General features: G+C 34.5%; 1 protein-coding gene across 1 annotated transcript; it reads left to right on the top strand.

Moving 5' to 3' along the window:
* Nucleotides 1-2,377: 2,377 nt before the first annotated feature.
* Nucleotides 2,378-7,346, top strand: LOC125647969 (uncharacterized). Its single transcript, XM_048874843.2, has 2 exons — nucleotides 2,378-2,754; nucleotides 5,733-7,346. Exons 1-2 carry the CDS (start codon nucleotides 2,494-2,496, stop codon nucleotides 6,972-6,974), a joined length of 1,503 nt encoding a protein of 500 aa, XP_048730800.2. The 5' UTR covers nucleotides 2,378-2,493; the 3' UTR covers nucleotides 6,975-7,346.
* Nucleotides 7,347-16,771: the final 9,425 nt, after the last annotated feature.

Consider the following 16,771-nt stretch of genomic DNA (forward strand, 5'->3'; position numbering starts at 1 on the left):
TTGTACCAAAATTGCAATGCACGTGCGCGCGCGTGCATGCACGTGCAAACAAAATGACTATCACTATGCACATCTACAAACGCTATACTATCATCCTGGAAAGTTTCATATCGATCCCTTTTGTAGTTTCTGAGAACACTACCGGACAAAAAAGTACCGGAGAAAAAGAATAATAATAATAACTAGACACGATCTCGTTGCGAGCAACGAGTAGGTCTTCCGTCCGATTTGTTGATGCACTCGGAGTTAAAAAAAAAAAAAAAAGACAAATGAGTCCCAATTTAGTTTCCGACTTTAAGACACTTTAGATATAATCAATTTTTCATATCATAAGCTTCTGAAGCAAAGTTGCGGTGAAATTCGTTTGAAATTCGACTATCCAGGCGAGCCATAAGGCCCGCGGGCCTATTTCTTGATGTCATTTGTTAGCCCTCTCTATAGACTCAACAACTTTAGTTCTATATGTCTTTACAAAATATTTACCTGTAAAAAGTTATTGAGATCGACCGATATCGACAAAAAATCGACTCTACAGGCGAGCCATTAGGACCATAGGCCTATTTCTTGATATCAATCGATAGATCTCGATAAACTGAACAACTTTTGTTCAATATGTCCTTACAAAATATTTACCAGTTACAAGTTTTTGAAATCGACTGATATCGACAAAAATCGACTCTACAGGCGAGTCATGAGGCCCACAAACCCATTTTTTGATATTGATCGATAGGTTATGACACATTGAACAACTTTTGTTCAATAATGCTTTTCAAAAAAGATGTCGTTTTAAAGATATGAGGCGTCAAATATTTACGATTTTGGCCCTTAAAATCTCTAATTACGTAACATATGACCTACTTTTTGATTTGATAAGATCAAGCTCGTTGAGATGGACATTTCCGCTTCTACAACTTATTATAAAATATTAATAGTTTCTGAGATATTCTTAAAAACATTTGGACCCTTCTGAACCCCTAATTTAAAGGGCCAGCCCGTTTTGCTTGATATCGTAAGAAAGGCCTTGTCATTTTAAACATTTTTTGCTCAACAAGTATTTAGAAATTCTTTACCGTTCTCGAGTTATCTCTACAAGAAATATTTAGGGGCCAAACTGTAGCTCCCTAACGGGGCCACATAGGGAAAAAACGAAATGTACATATTGTTTACATTATCATTCTGAACAACTTTTGTTCAATAATGCTTTTCAAAATATTTGTCGTTTTCAAGATATGAGGCGTCAATTATTTATGATTTTGGCCCTTAAAATCCCTTATTACATAACATATGACCTACTTTTTGATTTGATAAGAACAAGCTCGTTTAGATGAACATTTCCGCTTCAATGACTTATTACAAAATATTAATAGTTTCTGAGATATTCTCATAAACCTTTGGACCCTTCTGGGCCCCTAATTTAAAGGGTCAGCCCCTTTTGCTTGATATCGTAAGAAAGGTCATGACATTTCAAACATTTTTTGTTCAACAAGTATTTAGAAATTCTTTACCGTTCTCGAGTTATTTCTAGAAGTAATTTTTAGGGGCCAAACTGTAGCTCCCTAACGGGGCCACATAGGGTAAAAACGAAATATGCATATTGTTCAGATCATCATTCTGAACAACTTTTGTTCTTTATTGCTTTTCAAAATATTTGTCGTTTTCGAGATACAAGGGGTAAAAAATTTATGGTTTTGGCCCTTAAAATCCCTTATTACGTAACATGTGACCTAAATTTTTATATGAATAGATTTGGATTGTTGAGATGAACATTTTTTGTTCTTTGACTTATACCAAAATATTAACAATTTTTGAGATATTTGATCTAGACTTTGAGCCCTTTTAGATCCCTAATTTAAGGGGCTAGCCCCTAAATCTTGATATTTTCGAAAAGATCTCGTAAATGTGCACAACTTTTGTTCTACATGTCTTAACAAAATATTTGCAAGAAAAAAGATATTGGAGATCAAAGGTCAAAAATCGCCGAAATCGGCGAAAAATTTTGTCATCCATTTTTTCAGGTCCAGGCGAGCGTTTAGGCAAATCGCCTCCGGTAAAATCGAATCCCCCACAAATCTTCTAAAATGTTTACTCTATCTTGTGTAGAAATTTCAAGACTCTAGCTTCAAAACTAACGGAGGAGATGCGTGGACAACAAGGCCCTTCAAAAAGTCAATAAAAGAGAGATAACTCCTTACCGGAAGTGACGTCAAGCACGAAATTTTGCAAGCAAAGTCTCGTCACCAAAATACATTTTTCCTGAAAATTTCGTTAAAATCGATTGAAAAATGGCTGAGAAAAACGCGTGTACTACCAAGGAAAATAATAATAATAATAATAATAATAATGAAGAAGAAGAACGCGAACAATAGGCCTTTCCGAAAACGTGAGTTATCTTTCCTTGATCCGGAACGTAGTGCGCTTGCGTAATTTCGTTTCAGACTTCCGGGTAGTATATTCAGAAAGCGTCATTAACAACACTACGGACGACAGTGCAAAATGCCACAGAGATATTGCTGTATTTGCAGCAACCACGCGAACAAATATGTTGACGGTAAAAAAATTACAATGCACAGGTTTCCTTCAAACGATAAAGTAAGGAAAGTGTGGATAAAACGCTGCCATATGATTCGATCAGACTTCAACTTTAAGAATTACGATCAGACGAGGTTGTGTTCGGAACATTTTGTGGGCAAATGTGGACCAACTAAGGAACATCCAATACCAACTTTGTTCCCAACACGGATATTTAAATTATCAGTAAGTATACATTTGCTCAGATGTTTACTTTCCAATATTGGAAAAAGAGATAAGCTAGCCTATGATGGCTTATATTGTTGAAACTAGTAATGTCAGAATGCGAGGAAATTTAAACTAGAGGCCTACAGGCTAGGCCTATAGATAATAATTTACCCTGACACATGTAGATATATTACACCTATCCATGATATGATATTATATAATGTACTATAATTATATTATATTTAATATATTATTATAATATATTTTACCTGGCTGTTATAGAATATGATAGAATAGTATTTATTACCAAATCAGGGCCCAAATGGGCATAAACATGTAACATATATAACTGTTTATACAAGGAAAGACAATACACAGTGAAGAGTAATTCTTGGAGTAATACACTCATTAGTGGTATTTCAAGTTTTATATGTAAGCATTAATTATAGTACCCAGTTGATACATGTGTGTTATCCCTAATGCAATATATAATATGCCTGATACATCAACAAAAGTCGGTGCTAAAGGATATAAAACAGAAATTCACTTCAGCCTCATGTAGAATAAGCAGATACATAATATATAGATTAAATAGTAAATCACATGTGTGAAATATATTAAACTGCAATGGACAGCAAGGGTAGTATAATATTCTTAATTGTGTTAATTAGTCCACTTCTGCCCAATGCAGAGTATATATCAGCATGCACATTAGAACAGCTTATTAACATAATAAAGCAATAAACTCGCAGTAAATGAGTCAATATATATATCCATACATGACTATGAAATTGTTTAACTAATGGTGCATATTGTTAATATTGTAGCGATGTACATCTGAACATAATCACAAAAAATATACCTGATATACTAACAAGAGACAGCAAGAGTTGGTACTAAAGGATATATCAAACAGAAATCCACTTCTGCCTCATGTAGAATTAACAGATACATAATGTATAGAGATAAACTATAAAGTTTGTATGTTGAACTGTAGGTGTAAATCACACTAAACTGCAATGAACAGCAAAAGACAGTGCTAAAAGATAGTATATTATTAGTTATATATGTTAATTTATCTGCCCATTAATGCATAATGAGTAACAACAACATGCAGTCCAACAACATAACATACTATGATGGTGGTTTTACTTTAAAAAAGTCAATATCCAAAAATAAGTGACTATATGAAATTCTTTAACTATACATCTGACTTATGAATTCAAATAATTTGCATAACACATCAATTATGAATATATCCTCACAGTTCATCAACCATAGAAATTGATCATAGACATATTGTTAAAAAGATGACATTTCAGTGATATTGTGGACAAGAGATTAATTCTTGATAGATTATGTCATCCGGACAACATAAATGCATTTCATCTTCTACCTCTTTTAATTTAAAATTGGGACGCAGTCTCTCCTCTCTTGATATTCCATAATGTCTACCCCTCTCAATCATCATAATGTCTAACTCTCTCAATCATCAGATTGTGTGAAGCAATTCGAAATTTTGTCAAGAACTGTCTTTTCTCAAATTTTCTTAAGATTAATAAGTATAAGGTTGATCTAGCCCAAAATTTTGTTTCATTGTGCAGTAAGAGTCCAACTTCCCAGAGGTATTTTATCAATTGTTCCCTTCTTTGATACCACTTTTCATGAAAATATGAATTAAGAATGTGTTTACAGTGATATTTAAAGGATGGTGCAGTTGATTTCACATAGGATTTTAACTGAGGAAGTATAGTTGTTTGAAATTATCAATGGAACCAAACCATTATGATTTATTTTTGTTGAAGTTGAATATTGAGGCAGAGTCTGCAGCTTTTAATAGAGGAAATGTGTCATCTAGGTTCTCTAACCAGTAATTCAAAATATGCTGAACAATGTTGAAACTCATAGGGTGTCTGCCTAATTCAGAAAGAACAGCAAATTTTGTACTTTTGTTATTCACACCTAATAAAAATCTACAAAGTTTGTAATGTAGTTTCTCACAAAGTGATTTTGAATATAATTCGTCCAAAGCAATTGTATGGAGCGCCAAATTAACATAAAATCAAATAATTGAAGATGTCTTCAATTATTTGAAGATATCATCAATTCAATTATTGCACTCTTTAAAGTAGTTCCACCCTCCTGTGACATCATAGATTTTTCAAAATCAATTATTTTTTTAGATTTATGCTTGATATTACCATAGATTTTGTTGGAGTCTTTTTCAATGGTAATAGTAAAACATCTTGCTAAACATAAAAAATTCAAAAGTCTAAGTTATATATAAATAACCAATAATATGTTTCAAAATAATGAATCCAAGGGCAATAACTCTGTTTTTATTGAATCCTTTATCAAGTTCATTATGTGATAGATTTTGCTTATTTTTTATAGATTTTTGAATAGATTTGTAAAGTACCAGTTTCATGAAACTATTATGAATACTATTATATCATTTTAACCAGTTTTTGTGAAATTTTAATGATGCTGTTGAAAGAAATATTGCAATTTTCTGACATTGATATATGATTTTGTATATGCATGTCTGGCATTTTAAAAAGTGTGATGACATATATATCTTATTTGATAATTTATTAGTTTTCACTCAAATGAATTGAAATAAATACACATTTAAAACTTTTATCAGATGATAATGCGAGTATGGAGTTACCTTAATTGAATTAATGCGTGCATTAAATCAATTATTGCTCTCATCAATTGAATTAATGTGCACTTCAATTCAATTATTGCTCTCATCGATTAAATTAATGAGCGCATCAATTCAGCTGAATAATTAATGCTATCATCAATTCATGCAAATATATATATATATATGGAAAGTCTTCAGATAAGGGCCAAGGTGACTCAGGTGAGCGATGTGGCCCATGGACTTCTTGTATAAATATTCATATTGACTGTATGTAAGGTTTAGTTTTCACAAATGAATGAAATACATGTAATGAACTTAGAACTTAGTGTTCTTAAATCTTTTGTAGAGAATGGATGCTTCAGAGTCAACATCAGATGCTTCTGATCAGAACAAGGAAGAATCCATGGATACTAGTACTGAGATGGAATCCGTGCAGACGGCTGACACCAGCTTGCATACAACTGGAGCCTCTGAATATGCGTCTCTAGATATGCATGACTATTTCGGTAGTGAATTCACCACTGTTACCAGTGATTTTGTACATGTTAACAAATGTACACAAACTGTTTTCGCAGTGTCTCAAGATCAAAGCGTACAGACCAACAAAATGAGTACAGAATTGAAAAATAATTTCTGCCAGACAGATTCAAACAAGTGTGATTTTTTATGTCAAGCTTCAAAACCCGATATAGTGTTTGAGGATATACAGGAATCAGATGAGAAGATTATGTTTTACACAGGAATTCCAAACAAAGGTACATTTAATTTACTGTTCAATGAGATTGTTGTCCCATATCACAGAACTCAAACAGATACCGTTAAGAACTGTGGGGGGAGACCAAGATGTCTGCGAATAATAGACGAGTTCCTCCTCGTGCTTATGAGACTTCGACTTGGACTTCTCATAGAAGATTTGAGTGACAGATTTCACATCTCCAGATCAACATGTGCAACAATCATTAACACTTGGATTGACTTTTTATCCGTGAATCTTTCTTTTCTCATATCTTGGCCTGACAAAGAAACAAATGATAGAACAATGCCAGTCGATTTTCAAATGAAATACCCAAACTGTCGTGCCATTATTGACTGTACAGAATTTTTTACAGAAACTCCACAATCTCTTTCAAACAAGTCCCTCATGTTTTCACACTACAAATCACACTCGACATGGAAAGCACTTCTAGCAATTAATCCCCGAGGAGTTATTACATTTGTCTCAGATTTGTGGGGTGGCAGCATTAGTGATAAACAATTATTTAAGAAATGTGGAATTTTAGATTATCTAGAGGCTGGAGATCAAACTATGGTTGACAAAGGCTTTTTAATTTCTGATTTAACAACCCCTAAAGGTGTTGAAATTATCATACCACCATTCAAACGCAATGGAAGATTTAGTAGACGAGAAGTGGAGGAAACACGTCGAATTGCAAATTTGAGAATTCACGTAGAAAGAGCCAATGAGCGTGTGAAAAACTTTCGAATTTTACAAGGAACAATGCCTATTACCTTGTCTAAAGTTGCTAGTAAAACTTTCAAAATTTGTGTTGCTCTCTCAAATCTGCAACCTCCTCTGGTTCTCAGATGATTGAAATACATTATTCTGAGATTCATGTACGACTTTTCAAACAATTTTTAGGTAATATTGTGTATCATTTTCAACCAGCAGTACATTATAAGTTTTCTTTGACTACATGAATGAATGTCATTTTGAGAAATATATATGTATGTGGATGTTAGGAAACTACTAGTATACAAATATTTCCAATGAATTGGATTGTGTTCTACTATATCATCATGTATCACAGAAAGGATGAATCCAATACATGTATATAATTTAAATTGTTCAAATGTGATAAATCTGCTTTTATCAAACAAACATTGTTTTGTTGTATTTATTTCATTTGCAACAACAAGTGGGGATCAAATAATTATGTAAAATAATGAAATTGAAAATATGTTTGTGCTTCTTTTTAATTTGCATTCAGTCAGTCTTTATTAAACAGACATTTTGATCTTCGAACTCGAGATGAGAACAGCTCTGGAATTACTGCATATTTGTAGAATTTCTCCAATTTGATAACTACTTCATTCCAGAATAGATCATGATAATAAATTCTTTCAACTGAGTGGTCAATTAAAGTCCAAACAACAAAATCACACCATTTTCTACCAGATATAGCTAACTGGCCCTGAATTTGGTAGTAATAATTGTGATTTCTTTTTAGAGTTACTTTACCATCCAACAATTCACAGAAGAAATCTTTCTGTGATGCAGCTTCTGATGGTGATAGAGTTCTATATTTGTAGGGGCATTTTATTTCAAGAGTTCCACAAGATTCTTTGCAATGTGGACAATGGAGAAGTCCATCTGGGCTGGTACCAAGATAAGGGTAACTTGGATTAGTAAGGAGACCACATTCTTCTACATGCAGTGAAGGATGGTGTTTTTTGGCGCGATATAAATACATGCGTCTTGCTGCAGCCTCGTGAGTATTTCCCCAGTGGGTGGCATCTGATTTGAAAGAATTGTAATTCATGATGGATTTCACTACATTTTCTGAACCAGTTGTTTCCCTCATTTTGCAAATTTGTCCAAAGTTGGAACTTGTTACCCTACCAATTCGTGCTTCAATCCAGTGCTTGCTTTTTCTTTGCCCTTTTGTTAACTGTTGGATAGTTTTTACATCATTTTCTGAAATTGACATTTGTTGAAAATACTCCTCAAATTTTTCCTGACAGAGATGGGAATCTAGTTTCACAGAATCACGATATTGAAAAGGAACATTTTGTAGGTTGGGTAATGACGAGCTATGCATGTCTTCCTGAATAGGGATTGTTTGCAGAAATGCCGCATTTGGATTGCATCGACGCAATTTTTCAGCAAATTGTATCTTATCAATGTCAAGTAGTTTAGAACCTGATCTACTTGTGTCTTTTTTTGCAGATTTGTGGTGCCCAAAGTCTTTGTTCTTTTTGAAGTCATATTTGTTAAAAGACAAATCTTCTGCTTTTTTGGGACTCAGTTTCCTTTTACGTGGTTGAACCCATTTACACTCTGCTGACGTTGCTGAATTAAGTCCATCAACTTTCTTCTCCGTAATATCTACGAGTGCATATAACGTAGCAGATATATGGTTGCATGCCTCACCTTCCCTAAAATTATCATAATGGCAGGTTGATATGCAGTTATAACAAATATTCTGAGAGTATTGCACAGCGATACATAGTCCCCTACCGGTTGCAAAAATTATTGGACCGCAACAATATTCGAAGTTCATTATGTAGATAATGGTAAAGGGGGAAATTATGAAACCAGGATAGGAAAGTTGGAAAAATATCAAAATTAATATGTAACTTGTTATGGAAAAGCAATGTACCAAATATCAAATGAATATCTGCAAGAACAGCGAAAAAGTGCGGAAACTGATTTACTGGACTGACTGGCAGACAGACGGAGTGCAAACCTAAAGCCCCCCCCCCCCCCCCCAATAAAAAGACAAACCTCTTTAACGCATACTTCAAATGGGGGAGGGGGTGTCGTTTTAATTTTATGGGTTCAATTCCTCAGTTAAACCTTTTATTTTACCACTCAGTACTACTCCAGAAAAATTTAAGGGGGGGGGGGGGGGTCACCGGCTTTTTGCTTGCTTACCATTTTCGTTTTTCATGTAGAAATTTCCCATTATTGAAATGTTATAGCCACAAGTTTAAAAGATGGGTATTGATAATAATTGTTATTCAAAATAATTTTATTTTAAATCAAGCAATTTATATGATATTTTTAGCGTTTAAATACAGGGTATGTAATCTACGTATCCACGAATTTCAGGGGGGGGGGGGGGGATTACTGCCTCCGTGAAACAAAATCAATTTAGCATGAACATATACTTCGAGTTTTCCACTTAAAAACTGTCATGTTTATTTCATTTTTTTCCTCTCTCTCTTATTACAAATCTCAAAAAATCGAAACAATTTCACTTTTTCATTTATATAATTTTCAATTTCATCTTTACGTTAATTTTCTATAGGAAATTAGAATCTTTTGCGTGGTTAGGTCGTCGTCTATCAAATGTAAAAATATTTTAAAATAACGACCGCGTTAATTCGAATCCCTCACGGACATAAGGTTTTTTCAATCTAGATTTTTTTTCTTATTTGAAACACACTTCTAGAGTATTCAAAAATGTTTCATGTCAAATTTCTGCTTATTACGATGTGCCGAGTTTGTAATAAACTTTTAACCTGGACATTGTTTAGTTTGTTTAGTTGGACTTCGTGTCCAATATGTGAATGAGACTCACAACAAACACGCCAAATACCTGTATTTTATTAGTCAAGGCTGCTAACGAGAACTTATGTTTTATGAATTAACAATGGGGAATCCTACAGGTATACGTATATAAGAGTTTAAATCTAGATGAAGGTCAGTTCCGCATGTACGTCACAACATTTGCCGCTTCTGTGCAACACCCTCTTTTCTCAGGAGCTTTATTCTGGATAATTTAGACCCTTTTTCTAGCACAGCTAGACTTATAAAATGTCAGAGGTTGCTTGTTAAATATTAAAATAGTAAACGTTCAGCGATAAGAGTTCTGACACTTTAAATATAAATCAGACGATATACATACCCGGCTGCACATGTACAATTTGCGGAGTGGACACGTCCAGTTACTTTGGACAGAGTTACCCAAACATTGTAATCGGGTTTGTTTTTGACAGAGTCCGTTGGTAATGATGGAACAACTTTAGCCCTGATAAAACAATGAGAGCATTCCTCATTTACAGCATGATATTGGAGATCATACACGTGCCGATCCTCGTAAAAAACCCGAGCTTTGAGCTGACGAGTTGCCATCATTTTTTGGGAATCGGTTGTTCTGTTTTGACTTAATACTAAATAATTGTACAAGTCGTTGTTGGAGATATTAGGAAATAAGTGAACGTCCGACTTCCAGTTCGATTTTAAAGATTCTGGATCAGGTAAAATTTCACTGAGGGGAGTCATTAACTTTTCAAAACGCCGAATACCATCACTTATAGCATCTGACACACTTGTTTCTGAGACAGTTTTTTTGTTCAGAAAAATCACACCCTTGACTCGTTCAAGGAGTTCTTGTTTGTTTCCACTGACCATTTCCTTACGTTCCCGAAGAAAAGATTTTAACTGTTTGATAGACCATTTTTCAATTTCAGCATCCATATTCGATATGTAACTCGAATTTCGCGCAGTATGATCGTGTTACTACCCGGAAGTTGTCATAAGCACACTAAATGTTAGAGTACAAAGAGAGATAACTCACGTTTTCGGATAGGCCTATAATAGTAAGGTCTTCCGCAGGAGACGGAAGACCTTAATAATAAGAAACAGAGTAAAAACAATATGTTCCCAAACTTTGTTTGGGGAACATAATTATAAGTTTCATTTCTTAAATCTCATTCTATATTTTAAAATTGTACATACATTAAAGTATTAATAATATTTGAATGGTATAACAAACGTAATCTTACACGTGTTACAAAACTCCCCCACCCATCCTGCAGTACAACCCAAACACGTTCCGTTGACAATGTCACATCTCAATTCCTGACAGTTGTTTGGGCAGGGTAGATCACAGTTATATCCATACACACCGGATTCTTTACAACCTATGGATGTAATACAGAGAAGATATAATACCTCATTTATTCATACATAAACGGATTTTAACTGTACGATGATGTAGCACAATATATGTACATAATATTACTATGTCTATAATATTTATTTACAGTTATCATACACTAAATGGATTTTTATTTGTATAATTGGTAGCACAGTATTACCTGTTACAGTTACTTCACACAATTCAGTGTAAACTTGGGATGTTTGATATCCAGTAGGATAAGTTGTTCCGTGAAGTCTTTCATTGTAGAATATAACGTAACGTCCATGTTTGACACAAGTTGTACTGAAATCCAAGGCCGGTAACTCCTGTCCATTTTTGTAACATAGATACCCATCCTCCTTTATAGTTGTGTTTGACACATAGAGAGAAAATCCAGCAAAACGTCCTCTTTGTCTCATGACTGAAATTATCAATTTTTGATGACACGGTCATCAGTTGGAAAGAAGACAAACAATTTCCCTCGATATGTAAGCGATGACATTTGATTATTTGTATCAACTTTCTATTAGAAAACCACATTTTCGTTTATCTATATGCTATGGACTTTGATCAAAACATTGAAATCGCTGAAGACAACTGGAATATGTAATATATCAGAAAAAGAGCACGGTACAAACACGATTGCACCTGCGATAGGTAACCTTAAAAGTGAGTGTCAAGTTAAATTGGCTAAACAAGAATGTACTGATACCATTCCAACAATAGGAAAGTGTAGCAATTGTATAATACACTATACAATTATGGACTGTTTAGAAGGGAGACATCACAAATTATTCTGTTTCAGTAGCGCTATCACCTTCCAACACCTATCATGACAGGGAGACATCACAAATTATTCTGTCATAGTTTTATTAGAATCTAGAAGTATAAAGATAATCAAAAATTTATTGACTTGTGTCATATTTAAAATTCTTAAACGTCAGCAAAATTGTAACAACCTTTCCTCCAGATTTAGATAAATTTTTAATGGTTTTCGAGGGGTTTAATTAATGTTATCCATAATTACATGCGCTATCTTATTTTATATTCAATGTCATACATTTATTTGATGTTTATAAGGTTAACAATATACAGCAGTTACACCAGCATTAACGCGACGAAAAGATTCGATTTTGCCGTCATAATAGGATAACACAAATATATATATCAAGCGTAAATTTTCGTAACGTATTTCATAAAACTAAAAAAGTAACCATCTAAGAAAATGTAAAATTGCAATCAATTGGGAATATCTATCTTCTCAATTGTCATCTGTGACCGTTAATGTTGACACCAACGTCATTATTAGAATTTATTAATTAACGATCATGCAAATGTCTAATTTACTTTGATCAGAGTTGTCTCGCTTGCCCCATTAACATTTATAGAGTAGTTACTGCACGTGAGGGGGACAATTCGTGAAGAGCCGTCGACCAATAAAATTGATTGTATTATTCTGAAGGATAATACTATATAGATATTGCCTGTAATTGAGCTTAACATTGAAAATTTTCACCCAGGGAAAACCATTTTTAAACGAGGCGTAGCCGACAAAGCAGAAAAACGTACGTGAAAGGCGAAGATAACGAACAGTGATCAATCTCATAACTCATAAGGAATACAAAACAGAGAGTTGGGCAAACACGGATCCCTGGACACACCAGAGGTGGGATCAGGTACCTAGGAGGAGTAAGCATACCCTGTCGACCGGTCACACCCGCCATGAACCCTACATGTATATATTGATCAGGTAAACTGAGTCTGTTGACATATGATCAATCAATACCATGTTTTAATATACTGTATGCTATATAAACAACAAAGCAGAAAAACTTTTTTCTGTTGACATTTCATCAATCACTACCATACCATGCTATGTATATTAATGCGGGTGTTCGCGTTTATTACAAACGCTCAAACGACGTCGTCTAACAATCTTCGGCGAACCGTACGCGTATAAATTTTATACGTGATAATTTTTGTAATATCACCCGTTGTCAAGTAATATTATCGGTTGCTAGATACTATTACACTGGGGCGCGTGTTTATTTTTCTCAGAGGGAAATATTTAGAATGTTTTTTTTCAAATGCTTCTCGCCCAATCAGATTGGAGTATATTACATGAAAATATAATAAGATCAAGTGATATCCCTCTTAGGAAGCATTTTGTGCGAGACTTTGTGATACAGCATATGTTAATTTATTTTTGGACAGAAATGCAGGATGATACATTCTATGGATACATATTTCACGATATATTTCATACAAAATATCTTATTTAGAAACATTATCATTTCATTATATAATCCATTCCAGATATGCATGTATTATTTCCATTTAATTGAATCAGAAAAAATCTTAAAGCTTTAATTACCATCGTTTACATTCTAAATACATATGAAATAATATTTTTAATCAACGCTTTTCACTGTATTAATCTACAAAATACACATCCAAGAAATTTATTTGACATGATTAATTTGTAAAATATAATGAAACCGTTATTTCTGTAATTTTACAGCAATAGCATTTCGAATTTACTGTATGTAAAGTAGTCACTAAAATTTGAGAGCATGAACTACTGGCGTAATATCTAAGTGTTGAATAAAAGAAAAACAATAACATCGGTATGATTAGCAAGCCGCTAAGAAATTAAGAAACATTCGAGTAATTTCTAATTGTTGACCATCAGAGAACTCATTTAGATATTGTTAGTGAAAATTAAAGAGAAGAGATGAAAACGTAGCGAAATGGACGTAAAAAGAAAATCACTGCACTTATGTATCAAGACATAGATAATTAAACTACACAAACCATACCATATTCTCCATAGTCCTTGAACTGTATTCTGATGCTGTAGATGCTGAGTACTTTCTCAAGGTTAATGTACCACCATGTCCATTTATCTGGAAATATTGGTGGTGTTCCAATTATTGCAGTCCTTGTACACGTGTTAATGTCTCCATCTACTGCACGACTGGATTGATACAGCTGACATGTTCCAGTTTCTTGGCAGCCGGGTACCTCCTCAGCCTGCTCGGTCTCCTTATTCTGAGATAAGATTTCTGTAAATGAAGACACCTATTCTATTGCTATCCGAGAGTCGAAATAATCATCTTTTCACTTACAAGCATAATTCTGATCAGAAGAAGTAATGGTAGCTGCATCGTCATAATTAATCAAAAATTGAAATCTACGTGTAAAATTTATAGGGTTATTCCAGCGTTTTAACAAGAAAACGTTAAATGCATTTAGATTTTCCAAGTCGAGTAAAACATAATAATCATGTTGCAAATTTATACAATGTAAACTACACTTTGATGTACGATGGTAAATGGATACTACTTAAATTTGATTTAGTTTCATTAGATGGTGTGAAGAAAACTAATTTGAAATAAGTGGTGCACTGAACTGTACAAAATGGGGATGCTACTTTGTTTCAATTTGATTGTTAATACGGTGTATTGATTGACAACAACACTTTACTAGACCGTATTAAGAAAGAGAAAGTTAATAGTACGATATATATATAAGCAATATATTGTTTACTTACGGTATCCATAGGACAAATTCAGTATCATTGATATCAAAACGACATGTGTCTGCATATTCAACATTTTAAAACAACAAGGAAGGTGGTAAATAGATGTTGGAACGCAGTTTGCAGTTCACTATTCGCCATTCAATAGTGAACTGCATTTTAGAATGCAGTTCGCAATTCAAATTTCTATATGCATAAAACAACACCACACTGGAATTATAAGGATGGGGTGCCAGTTACCAACCCCAAACACTGTTAAGAAATGGTGATGATAACCTCTCTAGTTACGTACATGTAGATCCGCCCCTCCAATTTTTATGCATAACGCATTACACTTAGTGAATAAACATCGGTTTCGGAATCATCGAAGACTCCTACCCCGGAGACTGAAATTTTTGTGGAAGGGTATTAGTGGTCCTTTTCCACCACTATGAAGAAATGGTGATGTTACTCTCTCTAGTTACGGAGATCCGCCCCTCCAATTTTTATGCATAATGCATTACACTAAGTGAATAAACATCGGGTTCGGAATCATTGAAGACCCCTACCCCGGGAAATGGAATTTTGGGGGAAGGGCATTAGTGGTCCTTTCCCACCACTATGAAGAAATGGTGATGTTACTCTCTTTAGTTATGGAGATCCGCTCCTCCGACATTTTTAAATAACGCATTACACTTAGTGAATAGACATCGGGTTCGGAATTATCGAAGACCCCTACCCGGGGACTGAAATTCTGGGGGTAGCGTATTAGTGGTCCATCAAAGACCCCTACCCCGGGAACTGAAATTTTGGCGGAAGGGTTTTAGTGGTCCTTTCCAACCGCTTTTAAGAAATGGTGATGATAATCTCTCTAGTTACGGAGATCCGCCCCTCTAATTTTTATGCATAATGCATTACACTAAGTGAATAAACATCGGGTTCGAATTCATCGAAGTCCCCTACCCCGGGGACTAAAATTTATGGGGAAGGGTATTACTGGTCCTTTCCCACCACTATGAATAAATGGTGATGTTACTCTCTTTAGTTATGGAGATCCGCTCCTCCGATATCTTGAAAAAAACCGCATTACACTTAGTGAATAGACATCGGGTTTGGAATTATCGAAGACCCTTACCCGGGGGACTGAAATTCTGGGGGTAGGGTATTAGTGGTCCTCTCCCACCACTATAAAGAAATGGTGATGTTACTCTCTCTAGTTATGGAGATCCGCCCCTCCAACTTTTCTGCATAATGCTTTACACTAAGTGAATAAATATCAGGTTCAAAATCATCAAAGACCCCTACCCCGGGGACAGAAATATTGGTGGAAGGGTATTACTGGTCCTTTCCCACCACTGTTAAGAAATGGTGATGGTACTCCCCTTAGTTACGGAGATCCGCCCCTACAATCTTTATTCATAATGCATTACAGTAAGTGAATAAACATCGGGTTCGGAATTATCGAAGACCTCTACCCAAGGGACTGAAATTTTGGGGGAAGGGTATTAGTGGTCTTATTCCACCACTATGAAGAAATGGTGATGTTACTCTCTTTAGTTATGGAGATCCGCTCCTCCGACATTTTTATAACGCTTTACACTTAGTGAATAAACATCGGGTTGAGAATTATCAAAGACCCCTACCCCGGAGACTGAAATTGTTGGGGAAGGGTATTAGTGGTTTTCTCCCACCACTATGAAGAAATGGTGATGTTACTCTCTTTAGTTATGGAGATCCGCTCTCCGACATTTTGAAATAACGCATTACACTTAGTGAATAAACATCAGGTTCGGAATCTTCGAAGACCCTTACCCCGGGAACTGAAATTAATTTGTTATGACAAATTACTAATTTGTGATAACAAATTAATAATCTGTTGTAACAAATTGATAATTTATTATAACAAATTAATAATCTGTTATAACAAATTAATAATCTATCATAACAAATTAATAATCTGTTATAACAAATTATCAATTTGTTATAACAAACTAAAAAAAAAAAAAAAATACTGCTGCGGCCCTAATATGCTTCCGTACCTATGTGACCTTTTAAAAGTATTCTATGTGTTTCACCTTGTTGTTCTCTACCCGTCTATATGCTTTCTTTTCATTCATCACCCAAAATTCAATTATTAGAGAGGTCTGAAAAGTGGTCCACCCATGGGAATCCAAAGGGGGTACCCCTACAGCCCCAAACTGAGAACGGAAAACGATA

The sequence above is a fragment of the Ostrea edulis genome, chromosome 4 (genome assembly GCF_947568905.1).
Source record: "Ostrea edulis chromosome 4, xbOstEdul1.1, whole genome shotgun sequence".
In the NCBI taxonomy this organism is placed as follows: Eukaryota; Metazoa; Mollusca; class Bivalvia; order Ostreida; family Ostreidae; genus Ostrea; species Ostrea edulis.